This window comes from Panthera onca, chromosome C2 (genome assembly GCF_046562875.1).
Source record: "Panthera onca isolate mPanOnc1 chromosome C2, mPanOnc1 haplotype 2, whole genome shotgun sequence".
Lineage (NCBI taxonomy): Eukaryota > Metazoa > Chordata > Mammalia > Carnivora > Felidae > Panthera > Panthera onca.
Window position 1 is genome coordinate 87,261,043 of NC_138347.1, and position 18,568 is coordinate 87,279,610.

General features: G+C 42.2%; 1 protein-coding gene across 1 annotated transcript in view; it reads right to left on the reverse strand.

Moving 5' to 3' along the window:
• The window catches only part of USP13 (ubiquitin specific peptidase 13), a 117,673-nt gene that overhangs the window by 26,834 nt on the left and 72,271 nt on the right, over window positions 1–18,568 (reverse strand). Inside the window, exons 11-16 of the mRNA XM_060639274.3 lie at window positions 15,120–15,245; window positions 13,248–13,401; window positions 10,673–10,847; window positions 4,113–4,201; window positions 1,651–1,773; window positions 14–40 (exon numbers count right to left, since the gene is read on the reverse strand). Of these exons, the coding sequence (XP_060495257.1) occupies window positions 14–40; window positions 1,651–1,773; window positions 4,113–4,201; window positions 10,673–10,847; window positions 13,248–13,401; window positions 15,120–15,245 (694 nt within the window). The remainder of the gene's footprint in view (window positions 1–13; window positions 41–1,650; window positions 1,774–4,112; window positions 4,202–10,672; window positions 10,848–13,247; window positions 13,402–15,119; window positions 15,246–18,568) is intronic.

Sequence of the window (18,568 nt, forward strand, 5' to 3'; positions counted from 1 at the left end):
GAAAGATACATACGGTCTATCAGTTGGTTCATCAGGCGATCTGGAAATTAAAGGAGAGGGAAAAAATGAGACCAAAGCATGGCAAAGAGTTTTAGAGAAAAAGTAAGAGTTCATGCAGGGCACTCTCTAATCCCTCAACCCCGAGGGATTCCACACTGTTGTCAACCACTCAGCTCCCCCCAACACATACCACCAAGTCTGTTCAATATGAAATCATCACAGTAGGGAGTGAAAATAAACAGGTTTCAGGCATTTCAATCAGATAAAACATGATGCTCTGGTTATCACCTTAATGAACGAAATGATTTATCTCCCTGTATTTCTAAGAACTCTATATAATTACAAACTAAGGATTCTGTTAGAAACATCAGAGAAAGCAGGAGCAGTTCTAATGAACTATAAACCATCTTGTATTTCTCTGATGCTGACACTGATCTATGCTCTCTGGCCCCTTGAATGGACCACCTATGCCACATAACAGAGTGTGCCACACAGAGTTCCATTCCCTACTTTCCATACTCTACAATTTAGCATTTGCCTTAGCACTAGATAATAATGGAACATAGATGCCTATCTTGAATATGATCTTGCTCCTTCTGGATTCACCTTACCCTTCTTTGGCACCTGAACTTGGTCACCAATAATATTCAATGCTCAACTAATGAAAAACCTTTGGTAGAGGGGCCCAGAGTGCTCTATCACTATTAATTCACCTAATTAACTGATTAAAAAGGTGAACAGTAAATAGATAGGTGAGCAAATGAAACCACAATGAAACCAATTTCATCAGTAACCGAGCTAACAATAAAACCAAGATTTTTTGCCCCTGTCCTCAGATCCACAAAGATGAAGCAATTATTTTCTGTATGTCCTTTTCCCTTAAAAAGTTAAGTATTCTAGGGGTGCCTGGGTGGCTCAGTTGGTTGGCATCTGACTTCGGCTCAGGTCATGATCTCACAGTTCATGAGTTTGAGCCCCGCTTTGGGCTCTGTGCTGACAGCTCTGAGCTCAGAGCCTGCTTTGGATTCTGTGTTTCCCTCTCTCTCTGCCCCTTCCCCGCTCATGCTCTCTGTCTCTGTCTCTGTCTCTGTCTCTCAATAATAAACATTAAAAAAATTTTTTTTAAGTTAAGTATTTCTAAATAAAAATTTAGTCTTCACAGAGCCAACTGCTCCCTTGTATGAAACAGTGACTAAGCTGGGGAGGTAAAATGTGGTCAAGATTTTTAAAACCAACATGCACTATTGAACTTCCCCTTCTGGCTGTCCAACCATACTCCCAAGAGGACACAGCTCCTCAAAACTAAAAGCCTACTGAAAACACACTCCTTATCTTCCCTACAGGTCCATTTGGGGGAAGAAGAGGCAGAGGAAGCCAGAGGCAACATAACCTAAAAACTGTTTGGAGATTTGCTGCCTTCTGTTACCAGTGATTTCTGCAGGTCCATTTCATTTACTCATCATGGGTCTGTGCCTCCTCCCATGACTAATTTAAGTTTACTGTTGCAGCCAGGCCTCCTACTGTATGTCTGTGGTGGGTTAAACACAGGAAAATGGCCAAGGGACAACAGAGTGGTGGAAGAGAAGAGACTTCATCATCGGGTGGGGCAGGGAGACAGTGAGAGAACATCCTCCTGACAGAAGATGGTACCTTTTGAGTCATCAGGAATGACGATAGGGGGGCTGATGTCCGGAAGTTCCTCCTCTCCTGGCTGTAACCCCCTGGCTCGGAGATGGTTGATATCAAGTAGGTCTGGCATGTCAATAGAAACATCTGCAAAATTAGAGAGATTACATTCACCAACTCTCCAAAAACCCACAATCACCCCCTAAAACCAGCACCTCTAACTCTTATGTACATGTGTCTAAGCAGAGCTAAGGGATGCTTTTCAGTTCCCTGGAGTAGATTACTGGACCAGTAAACTCACTGAGACTAGTTAGATTTAATGGAGAAGCAGAGGGAAAGTACAGAACATTTCACACTGAACAAGCAAGAGGTTGTAAACTGGGAACCCAAAGACTATTTGTGGCCCAGACACTTTCTGTTTAATGTTTTTAAAATGTTGGCAACAAATTCCAATTTTTAAATCAGAAGATTTCATTTAAATATCCCTATTTCCAGCTTATTTTGAAAAACAGAAAGCTATAGCATATTCTCAAATGGTAATAACTGCCTGGGTCTAATTTTCAGCTTCCACTCTAGACAATATGTGCCCTAGAGCCTATCACAGACCCCACTGCTGCCTACTGATCCTGAGCATCATATTTGTGCTATTCTGATTCTTCTGGTAAAGAAATGTTTTTCTAAGCCATGTCTTTATCCAAAGTGGAAATACCCAAGAAAGACCAAGATAGCCAGGCTACACATTTCTTATATCCAATGTACTTCTTTCATTTACATTAATCCCTGTGCTTGTTAGGCATTTGAGTTTGCAGCCCCTAGATTATGCCTTTTCTCAGATCATGACAGGGACTGCGATCATTCTAACCAAGGTAATAAAGAATGAAGTTTTAAAGAAATAAAATTGAATCTCAAGTGTATTAGGCTTGGGGTATTTTTTTTTAACTGCTCAGGTCAGTTGTTATTGTGCTGACTTACTTAAATACAAAATTTATTAGTCTAAAAGTCTGCTGAGATTTAGTGTTATATTCAGTTATGACAATAATGAAAAATGGGTCCCAATGTTGGTGTGGGATAGGTCTCTTGGGCTAGCACACAGAACCTGAAAATACTATCCCCAAAACTAGCTATGATGTCAGATACATAAATCCTATTTTAAAACAACAACCCAGAGAAAAAGCTTAGTTAAAAAATTTTTTTTCAATCTCAGGGGATAGCAAAAACAAACATAATGTCCGACAAAGTCAATACAGTTGTTCCTCAACAGAAAAATTCAGGTTCATTAAAGCTCTGAGGCTCCTTTAAATTCAGCAAGTCTATGAAATCTGATCTGAATTTTTACAGAAAATCCAATAACAAAGAAAAATAAGAAAGCTGTTTCCAAAGCAGTTAAAAGCCTTTAGAAGAAAGCAGTTTTCTCTCTCAGGTACTTCTCAGGTCCACAGAGGAAAGGCTGAGTGATGATCATCCTGCCCACAAAATCATTCCACCAGGAAAATCGAAGATGTGCTGCAGAATCAGTCACGGCCCTGCACAAGGTCACGTGGCAAGCAAGTGCCATGTCAATGGAGTGCTAGAGGTTCTGGGGAAATCCGTCCTGCTGATTTTACATTCTTTCTACCTACCCCCTTCAGATGAGCAGATGAGTGCTTAATTAACCAGTATAAGACCTGAGTTATTTTTTAAGCCCTCAAAACCAGAAAATCTTTAAGACTGGCAAGCAGCCTGAGCTACCTGCTTGAGAAATGACAAAGAGTAAAACTGTCCATCCGGCACGGAAGACAGCCTAGTAACATCTTGATGTTGGATCATGACGATGGAGAAAATGTTCTCATACATTGTCTAGAAAACTAACCTCTAACAAAGGCTTCTGAAATTAGCAAGAAAAAAACCCAAGTAAGGCAAAAATCAAATCCCTTTTTTGACTATTTAATGCAACTGACTATACTCATTTTGTTATTAATAAAATTTGTATGATTTAAGTGACTATTCTCAGCCACACCTGCCTACTTTAGAGGCAGAGGAGAAATAATAAGAGGAGCATGTACCTTCAATTACCTGCACCTCCAAGGGTGGTCTCTGGACCAGCAGCACCAGCAGCATCAGTATTACCAGGGAGCTTGTTAGAAATAAAGAATCCCAGGCCCCACCCCAGACCTGCTGAATTAGCACCTGCATTTTGCCAAGATCCCAGATAATTTGTGTGCACGTTAAAGTTTGGAAAGCATGGTTTATTTGATAATGTGGAGATGCCATTTTCACTCTCAGAATCCAGTCATCCCAGAACGCATCATTACAGGGGTGGGCAGCATGTGATAGTTTTTATTATGAGTCCAAATCATATACTGTGACTCAAAAGAGAAAGGTGAGGACGATGGAAAAAGAACGAAATGGAACTATTTCTGACAGCCAACCACATGGGCCCTTTCACACGCCATTTTTTTTAATGGCTAATTTGATGTTTCAAGCAAAAGCATGCAAAAGATACCTACCAAATTTTTTGGGAACCCAGTCAAGACCAAAAGTGAACTTCTTTATCTGCACTACCAAGTATTCAGGGAATGAGGCAAAGCGAGATGTTCTGGGAAACACAAGGGGATTAGATCAATGAAACAAGGCAATCAGAATCATGATTATAGTTCATGAAGCATCCAAAGCTTTGTCTGAGGCACACCTGGCAGTTCCAGTGACTGCACTGAGAAGGAAGGACACTCAAACAGACACAAGCAGACACACACTCACCCACAACCAGTCATTCTTCCTGACCTTTTCCCAAGGAGAAAATGTTTAACGGAGGAGAATGTTGTCCTTAGAGAGTGATTTGGAGCATGGTGCAAAATTACACTTTTATTTTGCTGTGGCACTTTGTATTTCTGAAAAGTACTTTTCAACCACAGACATCTTTTTCTAAAACCCTTGCTAGAATTTAGTACAGTTTAGTACCCCTGAACAACGCAGAGGTTAGGGGTGCTGAACCCCCCATGGAATCAAAAATCCACATATAACTTTTGACTCCCAAAAAACTTTACTAATAGTCTACTGTTGACCAGAAACCTTACCAATACCATAGAGTCAATTAAACATATTTTATGTTATATGCATCATATACTGTATTCTTACCGTATAAATACGCTAGAGAAAATATAACACTGTACTGTAAAAAACCCACTGGACCCACACAGTTCAAACCCATGTTGTTCAAGGACCAACTGTGTGTGTGTCTGTGTGTGTGTGTCTGTGTGTGTGTGTATTATCTGCAGGATAATACGTGCATGTACTACATGTTTGTATGTGGGGTTTGAAAAGCTTCACAAGTTGGGGCGGCTAGGTGGCTCAGTCGGTTAAGTGTCTGACTTCGGCTCAGGTCATAATCTTGCAGTTTGTGGGTTCGAGCGCCATACTGGGCTCTGTGCTGACAGCTAGGAGCCAGGAGCCTGCTTCAGATTGTGTGTCTCCCTCTCTCTCTGCCCGTCCCCCACTCACACTTTGTCTCTGTCTCTCAAAAAAAAGTGAATAAACATTAAAAAAATAAGAAGAAAAAAGAGAAACAGAAAAAAAAGAAAAGCTCCACAAGCAATCCTGACATACCCCCAATCTCTGCTCCCACAGAGAATCACTATCTTACAGCACAAAGTTGACATAAGGAAGGTTTATTGAAACTTTGGTTGAGGTTGACTACTGAAAATGCCAACACCTCATTAAAATACTACTGTATCTAAAATCCATGATCATGTGAATCCTAAATATATGTAAATATATATACATAATGAGATAAGCATCTAAAATATCTAAATCTGACCTTACATTTTTAAACATACATATGGTCAATATCTCGAGTTTCCCTTCAAACTTTCAGGAATTGTCTAGACTTTAGTTTGACAATTTCATGCAGACTATTTACCTACTATACCAAATTCAAGCCCCAGTTCCAGCTCATTCTCTCCACATTTATCACCTTGTTTATAACAACCATTTCTATGTGGTGTCAATGTGGATATAGTAGGTTATGTAAAAAAGAAAATAAGCTGTAGACAGATACTATGTCTTAAAATGAAAGATTCTCGAACACCGTCCCCACAAACTCTACTTTTCATATCTAAGTCATTGCCTTCTACCTGGAATGCAGTGGGCCCAGAATTCAGAAAGCAAATACAAATGCATTGCTGCCCCCTAGTGTAGAAGAAAAGCCATAGTACAGGGACAAAACACTATCCAAAAATGGGTCAAAATGATGTGGATTTGGGTCTAGAATATGCTACTTAATTCACTCCAATGTGGACAAATCACTGACCCTCCCTGAGGCTCCATTTTCACATCTACAAAACAGATTTCTTAATCATATCTACTTGCACACTAGAACATATACTATGTATACCCAGGGAATTAGCACGATTATTTTGTCATAAAAGAGCTAGAATCTATGGCACTGAACACTGACTTGGTCTATCACTGACCTGTTTTTTTGCCCCAAGCAAGTCACTTAACCTCTCTGTATCTCAAATTCTCCAACACAAGGATGGTAGAAGGGTCCAGGCAATAATGTAAGGGAGTTCTTTAAAAAACAGGAACTTAACGATCCTAAGGAACTTATCTATTATTACCCTGGTTCATTCTCCAGAAACTGTAATATTATCTCTAATTAGGCTTCCTACCTTCTGAGAAGCAGTAATAAACATCATTCTTACTCCAATATAGCCAAGTCCTAATTTCACCAAAATCCAACCAACTCCAGCTGCAGTATTTTCAACTAATGTAAAAATGTCACCTCTCTGATCTCTTCTTACCACATCAACTTCAAAGCTGGAAAATATGTAATAGTGAGATCAGCCAAAAGTCATCAGTATATCAGTTATTTCCAAAATGTGGTTGAAAAGCCCCAAGACTCTAAAAATTGCTCTGTGGTCAGTATCTGGGTGAGTAAATCAGCTGGTGATACCATGGGCAGTGCAGGGAACTGGAGGCTGGGGTGTGGTGGGAGAGGGGTGGATAATTTAACACATCCCTTTGTTATGGGTAACTAACTACCAACCTAAGAGTACCAGAAATCAGATTAGAGGAGCCCACATTATATTTACCCTGTTAGGTAAACATGCTATATATTATATTCATCTTTGTAGCCTGTAGAGGGTCTCAAATTGAATCACACAGACAGTAACTGCTCAATATATATCTGTTCAAAATAATCTCAAAATCAGTAATGTGCATTCATTAATTGCAGGTTTGGGACATCAAGTTTGTTAGTTAAATCTAGCAAAAAGTGTAAATTATGCACCACTTACTCTTTTATTCCTAAAATTAATTCCTGGAAATTAAAATTTTTCCTGAAAGACCATTAGACTGTAAACCATTCAAAAAGATCTAGGTAGACACACAGCAAATTTACCTCAAAAAACTGCTATGGGGACTAAATCAGTTAGTATACAAAGTGCTTAGAATTGTGCCTGACAACACTGTTGAACTGTCTACTGACAACCTATTATCATCATTTAAAGTATATCAATTGTTTGCCAATCATAATCAAGGCAAAAACACTATGAAAGCCTTAATAAGAAAATATATAAGCTGTCCTTCTCTGTGAAATTAATATTGTCCACTGTATTGAAAACCTGGCAACTAAAAAAATACAATTCTATTCTTTCCATTGAATATGTTGAAAATATGACAATTAATCAACCACAGTCCAACTGTATAACCTAAGGCAAGAAAAAAAAAGGAAAGGAAAGATAAAAACAACGGTAATAGTAATTACAGCATGTGAGGCACTATACAAAGCACTCTGCATAGTTTATCTTGCCTTAGCCTTCACCCCAACCCTAGGAAGAAACTATTATTATCCTGGTTTACAGATAAGGAAACAGGAGCTTAGGGAGATGAAGTCACTTGGCCAAGGTCACGTATCAGTAAGTTCTGCACTGGGGATTAAACACTACCTGTCCATTCAAAGCTTGCACTCTGGAATCCTACACTGTACCTTCCTCTTCATAAATGATGAAAGTCCACACAAAATCTCTCCCTATTGACCCTTCCCCTGTGAGCTGCTTAAAGGCAGGAACTAGGTCTTGTTCAACTCACTGCCTAGAATATTCCAGGTGAACAATAATACTTGCTAGGTGAATGAAATGTCCAAACACTAATATTCTTCCCAGAGACTGTCTGTTCAGAACTATTTGAAGAAAGAGTCTTTATTCTGGTCTATACTGACTGAAGATCTACAAAAAGGACATTTTTTTTTGCCTCTTCCTGGTCTTTCAGTGTCTGGGTCTAACACAAGAAAAATTCAAGACCCTAAACTAACATAAGGAGATCGTGTCTATATTGCTAGAAATAAGAAAAAGAAAAAAAATATTTTAGGAATCTCCTGAACTGTGTCTCCCAAAACTAATACTTGAAACATGATAAGGCATAATAAGGAATATGCAAGGCTTTGTATAAGGGTTATAAGGATATAAGCAGATACGAAATGATAAGGGAAATTGGATACTATGTAACAGAGGAATTAAGAGTTTAAACTTTGAACTCAATAGATCTGAATGAATTCCAGGTCTGCCACTTACTGGCCAATTATTTCTCCTTTTATCTCCTCATCCATAAAAGGGGGAGAATGGCACCCACTTCACAGTAGTACCAAGAGGATTAAATGACAATTGATGGTAAGTGCTTAACACATGACCTGGAATAATAAATGGACCAAAATATGGTAGCTGCTTTATTAACCTAACATTGTCTTCTCCTTTTCCACAAAGACCAGTTTTCAATTATTAACAACTGGATACATCCAGTATTAATTTTTTTCATATACATAAAAGAATGAGAGCATGTATGTATGTAAAAGACAGAGGAAAGGAATAAACGTGTTTAATATCTACTGTCAAGGATTAGAGAAAGCAGAAACCCCTCCTCTAGAGAGTTATGTTAGCACTGCCTACAACTAAATATTCTGTAGTGCTTGAGGAAAAAACCAGGTAAGCAAGCATCATTCCTCCATTACAGATGCAAGAAGGACACTGGGTGGTGACTGTGCCCTGGGATAGAACATAGGCTGGGAAGTGGACACAGGAGAAGGATCTAGATCTCCTGATCACTCACCCTGGGGTGAGAGCCTCTGTCTCTGGAAAGCTAATGCCTCCCAACTCCATTTTAACGATGGGCCTCTTCCAAGTGATAAGAAGGCTCCTTTCTGCAGGCCCAGAGAGTGTGTCACACCTTGCACTTCTAAGACACAAGGCTACTTTTCTGAAGAACAGAAAAGGGTAGCCAAGCAGACAGGTATACGAAGAACAACTCTGCAGCTTACATCTGATGCTGGGGACTTTCTAGGTGGCCAGGTCCCCTGATCACTTCTATATCCCATACATAAACAGAATTAAAGCGCAAAGAGAGAAGGATAACTGAGAAATCTTCCACCTACTGTCAATAATTAAAGCAAAAAAAAAAACAAAATAAAATAAAATCATTATGTTGTATACCTTAAACGTACACAATGTTATTATATCTCAATATATATCTATATATGTCAATATCTCAATAATGTCAATGATATCTCAATAAAGCTGGAGGAAAAATAATTAAAGAAAGTGGGTCTACCACTAAGATACTTTGTAGATGTCTAACTGCCCAATGATGTCTCCAAGTTGCAATGAAGTAAATTTGACACATTTACCACACCAACTTATCAATGTTTCTCTGCAAGGACACACATACAACACACACACACACACACACACACACACACACACACACACACCACAGACCCTGTAACTCAGCAATCCTAGGATAAAAACTTACTTCACATTGAATAACTGATAAAGGAATGGAAAATTATTAACCTCATTTGGATATGAACAACACTTAAAAAAATCATTTTAAGAAATTATGGCTTTTTTTAGCTCTTTGAAATAAATCTTTGTGCTTTCCCATTTTTAACATATGAAGTCAATCATCTGAAACAAAGAGGAATCCCAAGGATGGCTGTTCCAGAGAATAAAGGATTTAGGTTTGACGGCTACTTGAGGTGATAAAACATCCAGCAGTAGCTCTTCAGCCTTCATTCCCCTTTCACATCAACTAGATAGTGCTCAATTTTTGTCAGGAGGACAGATGGCCAAAGAATATCTAAAAGGAGTGGGGGTGCCTGGGTGGCTCAGTTAAGCATCTGACGTTGGCTCGTGAGCTCATGATCTCACAGCTGGTGGGTTCGAGCCCTGCATCGGGCTCTGTGCTGACAGCTCAGAAACTGGAGCCTGTTTCAGATCTGTGTCTCTCTCTCTGTCCCTTCCCCGCTTGTGCTGTCTCTCTCTCTTAAAAATAAATTTAAAAAACAAATAATATCTAAAAGGAATAAAATTCCCAGAACCAAACTTCCAGACCTCCCTTCATTTTATGTGACTATGTGGGCTTTACACATTTGACTGTATAAAATCGATTAAGGTGTCAAGGGCAGAAAAAAAAAAAAAACTTATGTACCTGACAATGAGGCACACAATGTGGAAACTGAACATCTCCTAGCTAAGTCCTGAGCAGCTCATTTGAACAAAGAGCAGGAGCCCTATGTCCACTTTGAAATACCCTGAGAGCCCTGGACACCAAGTTCTAAGCCAAATTTTTAATTATGGAATTAAACTATATCATATGGAGTTTAAATATTGAAGACTATCATGAGTATTTCCATAATTTCTTCATTAATATCATTCTTACCATGGGGTTGGGGTAGGGGGTTGTTGGAGTTCTTGACTACATCCTCTTGGAAAAAAGAAATTCCTAATAGAGGATAAACCACAGCCTTGCCTTTAAAAGGCATAAAAAAAAAAAAGGCATTCCCTCCCTAGCACATAATATAAATTATGAACATTTTATTGGACAGGTCTCATACAAGTGAGCTCTATAATTAGGGTTGTATGATTCATTATCCCATCTCACATGAGCAAGCATGTGCAGACTTATACAGTTCCCTGCTACCTCTCCCCTAGCCATTCCCCACCTGTCAAGGGTCCCCCCTCACCCCACTCCCACCATACAAGAACACACACACAGGTGCACACATATACACACTTACTTAACACCCGCAGACTTTGCTTGTAGGGCGCTGCTCCAGAAGTCATCGACATTTTCTGGTTCAGAAAAGGCCTGAAGGCAGGCACTAAATGGTATCTTGGCGCGAACCAACTCAGGAAGGGGTCTTCTGTTTGCTTCTGCTTCCCTTCTCGTTAATTCATAGGCAATCAGTTCATCTGAGTAAAAGAGCACATGAATGACCTTGTACTCACTCTTATCTTCTTAAAGTGAAAAACACGCCCTTTGGCCAACCTTCCCGAAGGCTTCTGGGCTGGGGCAAGATTGCTTACTTGTTGCCCTCCACAGATCCAGAAAAGCCTGTTGAAAGGCTGATCTTGAGCCATCTTTAAAGTGGCACCGACAGACCGCATGAGCCATTCATATTTTTTTTTTGCCTGTTCTTCTTTGAGACTGACAAGAGGGACCTGTGAACTCCAGCCCAGATCAGAGGTTCTGCCCTCATGTGTAATGTGAGTGATGCAGGAACCTGGTCTTTCATTCGTCCAGAGGTCAAGGCTGGGATTACCCAAATGCCACCTTCCAATCACAAAGTCTTCACACCAGAGAATTTCACACTGAAAGAGACCCAAGGGTCATCTCTTCATTCTGATTAGAGGTCATGGAGGGTGTGGACCAAGGAGCAAGAAGACCTATAGGGGCCAGAGTCTCTACCGCACAGAGCCTGTGATTCTAACCAATGCTGCCCAGACAACTCGGGTTGAGGTTACCCACCACCTCAGATAGCAGAGCCACCAACCTAGAAGGCCTTTTACACTATTCCTGCTCAAACAATTAAGATACCAAGGGAAAAAGAAAACATCACATCATCAACTTCCCAAGAGTCAGCAGATCTGCTCTTGGAAACTGCCTATAAGTCAAAATTTTATATAATTTTGAAAGGGCCTTTTTGGGAATTCCTTTTGTTAACCAAAAAAAAAAAAAAAACCCAAAATAAAACAAATTACTCCTGAATTACCAGTTTTTAAGCACCCTTATGTACCTATGTGTTTTCTTAAGCACATCTGAGCATGGGTTTAAAATTCATTGTCCAGCCCACCATCAGTTTATGATGTACTTATATCTAGGATGCCAGCATTAGGTGTTCCCAACAATCAATTCCCAGAGACTAAATTATAAATCTCCTTTCTGAAAAAGAATAGTTACTACTCATAAATCATAAACAATGAGTTACAGAGGATCACAGAACTGAGTAGAATATCCCCAAGGCTGGCAAGAGAAAGCAATCAAGCCTTATTCTAAAACAGAAACAAACCACAGACCCCTACCCTCATTTCTACATTATATAATGGATAAGAATTTTAAAACTGGTCCAAAGTTGCAGGAGCTTATAGAAAATGGAAATCATTTCATCTTAAAATCATCATAATCCTCATTAGCACAACAAACTGACCCCCCCCCCAAAAAAAGGGAAAAAGGCCACCCACTGAGTTGTTGACCTTCACAGAAATGACCAGTTCACAGGACATAAGTAACATAGTAGATAATACCCTTCCTCTATTCTGCTTGGGAAGAACCAGATAAACAAACTGAAGGAACCTTCTCCTGAGACCCCAGCCTGGCCATGGTTCCTCTACCTTCTTCTGAAGTCCAGAGACCCTTCTAATGGGTCTTGGTCCTACAAAAGCCCCTGCCCCACTTCATCTCCCACAGGAGGCATTTTCAATACTCAGAGGTCAAAGCCAGATTATTTCAAGATCTCTGCTAGAATGTCTCACATCAAAAAATGCAGTTCTGGGGGTGCCTGGGCAGCTCAGTTGGTTAAGCGTCCAACTTCGGCTCAGGTCATGATCTCACAGTTCGTGGGTTCGAGCCCCGCGTTGGGCTCTGTGCTGACAGCTCAGAGCCTGGAGCCTGCTTCGGAATCTGTGTCTCCCTCTCTCTCTGCCCCTCCCCTGCTCATGCTCTGTCTCTCTTGGTCTCAAAAATAAATAAGACATTAATTTTTTTTTTTTAAATGCAGTTCTGGGGCACCTGGGTGGCTCAGTCAGCTAAACATCTGACTTCAGCTCAGATCATGATCTCATGGTTCGTGAGTTTGAGTCCCACATCGGGTAAGCTCAAGCCCCACTTTGGGTGAGCCCACTTCTCCCTTTCTCTCTCCCTTTCTCTCTCTCTGCCCCTTGCTCACTTGCGCACCCCCCCCCAAAAAGAATAAATAAATAAAAAGAACGCAGTTCTGATCATTTCCCTCAGAACTTATAGCACAACTCATGAGTGCTAATGTTCAAAGAATTTCCCACATTTATAATTACAAATAATGTCCCACCAAATTAAGCTGACTCCAAGCCAACTGGTTGGTCAAATTTATAGGCACTAAAATAGGTTCCATCCGTAATCCCTCCAACTAAAACCTGTGATGCGTTGGACTCTTCTCACAAGAAAATCACATGGGGACTGAGGAAACGAGGAAAAGAGACGTGCCAACCAGACACCATCTGGGCTGGGTCTACTCCTGACGCAACTTGGCAGTGACTGAACCGTATTCCTTCTCTCCAGTTCGAGGGTTTTCACGTATGAGAAAGCACACTGCTAGTTTCCCACTTTGGAACCATTACCCTTGTTGGTTGCTGCCTCCATGGCCACAGGTAACTGCATCAGGTAATCCACCCTCTCCGTGTAGCGGACTTTCCGGGTCTGACAGCACTGAATACGTTCTTCCACCAAAAACCGAAAAACGTCACTTGGGTTTTCTGAGCCAATGCGGTTCCTCTGAAGATTAGATTGTATCAGGTTAGTAAATTTAGGACTATTGAGCCATAAATAAAAACTGGCATAAAACAGAGTATCTATCAATCTTGTGTAGAGACTGGGCATTACTAAGCATTCCCTCTGGGCATGGCAGTTCACCTAGAGTACGTTCATAACAAAACACTGGCATTTCTCTAAAGTCAAAAAATGGGGGACTGGTTAAATAAACTGTAGTTCATCATGTGAATTAACATTATGCAGCCATGAACAGTTATGAAAGAGGGACTGACCTAGATGGAATCAGAAGAAAGGGGGTGAGGGAGCCATACTAAAGACAAGGCAGGGGGGAGGCGAGGGTAATAAAGGGTTGCCCTGGAAAAATTAAGGCACATATGATATGATCATGTAAATGCATTTGTGTAAATTACATACAAATAAAAAAGAAATCATGCTACATCCAAATATGTAACGATATGGGCAAAACATTCACAACAGGTTAAGTGGAAAGTAATGCTTATAGGAGCGCCTCAGTGGCTCAGTCGGTTAAGCATCCGACTTCAGCTCAAGTCATGATCTCACAGTTAGTGAGTTCCAGCCCCGCGTCATGCCCTGTGCTGACGGCTTGGAGCCTGGAGCTGCTTCAGATTCTGTCTCCCTCTCTTTCTGCCCCTCCCCTGCTCACACCCTGTCTCTGTCTCTCAAAAATAAATAAACATTAAAAAATTTTTAAAAAGAAAGAAGACAAAACAATGCTTATGAAACAGTCTGGAGAGAATTAATAAATGCACCCAGGGAGGCGCCTGGGTGGCTCAGTCGGTTAAGCATCCGACTCTTGATCTCAGCTCAGGTCTTGATCCCAGGGTCGTGAGTTCAAGTCCCAGTGGGTTTGAAACCTGCTTTAAAAAAATGCACCCAGGGGTGCCTGGGTGGCTCAGTCGGTTAAGCGTCTGACTTCAGCTCAGGTCACGATCTCGCAGTCGGTGAGTTCGAGCCCCGCATCGGGCTCTGGGCTGATGGCTCAGAGCCTGGAGCCTGTTTCGGATTCTGTGTCTCCCTCTCTATCTGACCCTTCCCCATTCATGGTCTGTCTCTCTCTGTCTCAAAAATAAATAAACGTTAAAAAAAAAATTTAAAAAAAATGCACCCAGAAAGTGACTGGTAGGTCAGACACCAAAATGTTAGCACTGGTTGTTGGTAGGGGCTGTTCTCACTGGTGATTTTTATTTTCTTTCTGCCTTTTTATATTTTCCACAAGAACATGTTTGTAATCAGGAAAAAGTGGCTGTTTTTTAAGAAGGGGAAAAATAGTTTAATCACAAATTCTCAGTAGCTTTGAAAAACCACAGCGTTTAATGTGGTTTGACTCTGCTGTGAGCAAAACGTGCCCATCTCTTCTGAGTGGTGGCACAAGGACACCAAAGACCACACCCGCCTCTTAAGGAAGTCTGTCATGGAGACCAAAAAACCTGTGAATGAAATTATGGACAAACACTCTTATAATTACAAATTAAAGAAGAACAGGAAGATCCAGAAGTGCTACAAAACAGGGACTGAGAAGCGACTCTGCCCAACGGGCTGCGCAGAGCAAGCCTCACACCAATGCCACATGAGCTTGGACCATGAGAGATTCAGGAAAGGGGCGGGGGGTGGGCACCCTGGCCACAACACAGTGGGCTGCACCTGCGGATTGGGCACACCTCTTACAACGCTTTGAGCAGTTTGGAAAACCACCTTCTCACCTCTACTAGATTCACCAGGTGCAAGAAGAACTCCTGGGCATCCTGCTGTCTATTAGAGGAGAATTCCGGGTGGCTCTTGCTTACGAAGGCCTTAAACATGCGTGGAGAGATCCCATTCTGTTGAGGCTGAGATGTAAAAATAAAACCAACTTACAATAGTTTCACACACGTTAACAGCACTGAGCGGCCAGCAGGGTAGGGATGACCATAAGTCCCGATTTTCAGATGAGACTACTAAAGCCCACAGAAGTTAAACAGTGATGACAGCCAACGTTCGCTGGACGTTTAGTGTGCAGCAGGCACCGCATTAACGAAACACAGGAGAAACACCTCCACTCTCTAAAGAAAGGCATTATTCGACCCATCTTCACAGGACATGCTCCAAGGCAGGCCATTATGGCCCACTTCAGGGCAGGCGAGAGAGGCAGGAGTGGGGGTTCTCTGAAAGAGGCCAAAGGGGAGGAGAGCTCTGCAGCACCCCCTTCCCTCCTTGTGAGAGAGTCTGAGAGAAGCCCCCGTAGAGACGGGGGTGCAGCACACCTCATTTTATCGTGCTTGACTTCACCGTGACTCGACGATACTGTGTTTTTTTACAAACTGAAGGTGTGTGGCCGCCCTGCACCAAGCAAGTCTGTGGGCGCCGTTTTTCCAATTGCATTCATTCATTTTGTGTCTGTGTCAAATGTTGCTTAATTCTCAAAATATTTCAAACTTTTTCATTATTGTATATTTGTTATGGTGACCTGTGATCAGTACTTACAACTCACCAAAAGCTCAGATGATGATTAGCATTTTTTGGCAGTAAGGTATTTTTCATTAAGGTATGCACATTGTTTGGGGGGGTTTTTTTAGACATAATGCTACCACACACTTAACAGGCCACAGTGTCAGGGCGCCTGGGTGGCTCAGTCGGTTGAGCATCCAACTCCGACTCAGGTCACGATCTCTCGATTCACGAGTTCAAGCCTGGAGCCTGCTTCAGATTCTCTGACCCTCCCCTGTTTGTGCTCTGTCTCTGTATCTCTCTCTCTCTCAAAAATAAGTAAACATTAAAAAAATAAAATTAAAAAAAGAAGGCCACCGCGTCGTATAAACATAGCTTTTATATGCACCAGGAAACCAAAAAATTCATTTGGCTCCCTTCATTGCAGTATTCCCTTTATTGTGGTGGTCTGGAACCAAACCCACATTCTCTTCGACGTATGCCTGTACCTCCAAGAGAGGAAATGGCACAGCATGCCCCCAGTAACCGCTGCAGAGTGTTCAGGCTCATGAGCGTGCCCTTGGCTGTTTCTGGATCAGAGCATGGGTTGTTTCCAGGAGCTTGCCCCTTGCCTGGAGAAGCTGGAGGAGGCTAGCAGCAGCTGCCAGGATGACAGAGTGCAAAGAGTGGGTGGCAGGGACAACTCTGATAGATAAGGATATGTGAACTTCCCTGGGACCAGAAAAACAGTAGCCAGGCTCCTTCAGAAAGGACACTGCATAAGATGATGGAAAGTCAGCTGGCAGAGGAGACTTGAGGCAGGAGCCAAGGTGGGGGTTACAGAAGTCAGTTGAACAGAAAATAGGGAAAGGTCCCTGTGGAGGTCCCTGAGGAGACAAGCAGGGAGGAGGGACACCTCTAAGGAACCACTAATGTGCCCCTACAAAAAGGCTAACCATGGCAGAATACACATGGCAGCCAAGAGGAAGCCAAACACACTAGCTCAGTGAAAGGCTCTGCCTCTTGTCTAGTATCTCCATCCCTTGATCCTTACTTGACTTTAGAGGGGTCAGAGCCAGAGGGAGCAAGGACACAAAGCTACCAGAGGATGCTGATGCTAGCTACCCCTTGTGCACTGCTGGTTTCCATGACTTCCGAGCCTGGTAGGGGAGAGATGCTTTCAACTGCCTTTGATGTGAACTGGACTTTTTAATGCTGGTAATCTGCAGGAAATCACTGGAAATCTAGGCGATCTGCCTGAGATGCTCTGAAGAGGCAGAACAGGATGAGTCCATATCACCACGGAGGACAGAGGTGGGCTCATGATAAAGCTGTTTCCTGAGTCCCCTCCAAGTTCACCCATCTAATAATGGTGTTACATGTCACTTCACCCAATACTCACAAGAACCCCGCAAAGAAGAGACTTCTGTTATCCTCACTTGATAGCTAGAGAAATGGAGACGGGCAGAGAAGTGCCAGACAGATCTTTCAACTCAAAGAGGTCTTACGACCAGATTATCATGCAGCTAACAGAGCAGAACCAGAATGAACTCCAGTTGTGATTCCAATTCCAAGCTCTCTGAAGCAAAGATAGGGAGTGGCAGCTGTAGCACACAGTAGGTCTCAGTGAGACAAACCTCAGCTTGCCAAGCAAGCAGAGGAAGTGGTTCATGTACTGTGCAAACTGTGTGGCTGCTGCACACCTACTTCTTCTCAAAACCTCCACTTGCTATCCTGAGAAACTTAACAGAAACCCATGGGGGAGGGGAAGGAAAGAAAAAAAAAGGTTAGAGTGGGAGAGAGCCAAAGCATAAGAGACTCTTAAAAACTGAGAACAAACTGAGGGTTGATGGGGGTGGGAGGGAGGGGAGGGTGGGTGATGGGTATTGAGGAGGGCACCTTTTGGGATGAGCACTGGGTGTTGTATGGAAACCAATTTGACAATAAATTTCATATATTGAAAAAAAAAAAAACCTCCACTTGCTCAGCTTCTGGGCCACGTTCCCCTCTGCAGTCCAGCGAACGTGGTCCCTGGGCGGGCCATCACTGAGTACACAGCACAGCGTGCCTCCCACTTCCTGTAACTTCCAGTCTGCTCTGGCCCACCTCCTCGGCCTCACTGCAGGCTTTAGCAGGTGGAGGCCACGTTTCACACTTCTATGAGATCTCCTGGACATCCAGGTCAATGCCTAGGGTCCAGGGACCATGTTAGGTGTGCACGATCACACAATCAGATGCAACGGGGGATGGGAAAACTCTCGTACCTATCTCCCTGCAGTCCCATAGCGGCTCTACGTGTAAATTCTCCCCAACACATATTTCCTAAAAGCAACGTTTCTAATAAAACTCTGGTGATTTTTCCTATCTTGTTGAATATATATGTGACCTAACCCTGTCATCCAGTATTTACTAATCACCTACATCACACAGAGCACTACTGGGGATTCCACCTTCCAAGAGCTGAGAGACCATGGGGAAATGAAAGACAACACACGTGTCTGTAACAAATGCTGAGGGACACTGCAGAAGACCCACAACAGCGCCAGCAGCTCTTAAAGGAGAATTCTCCAAAGTGGGAGCATTTGGGCATCTGAGGACCTGGAAACTGTACATAAATGACCAGCTTACACACATGCGTGGCGTCAGATGTGCTTCCAGTGCTAGATGAAGACCAATTTACACCTGATAATTAATGTTACTACCTGTATAAAGACCTCCCGGGGACGATGTAACAAGCGTAACTCTC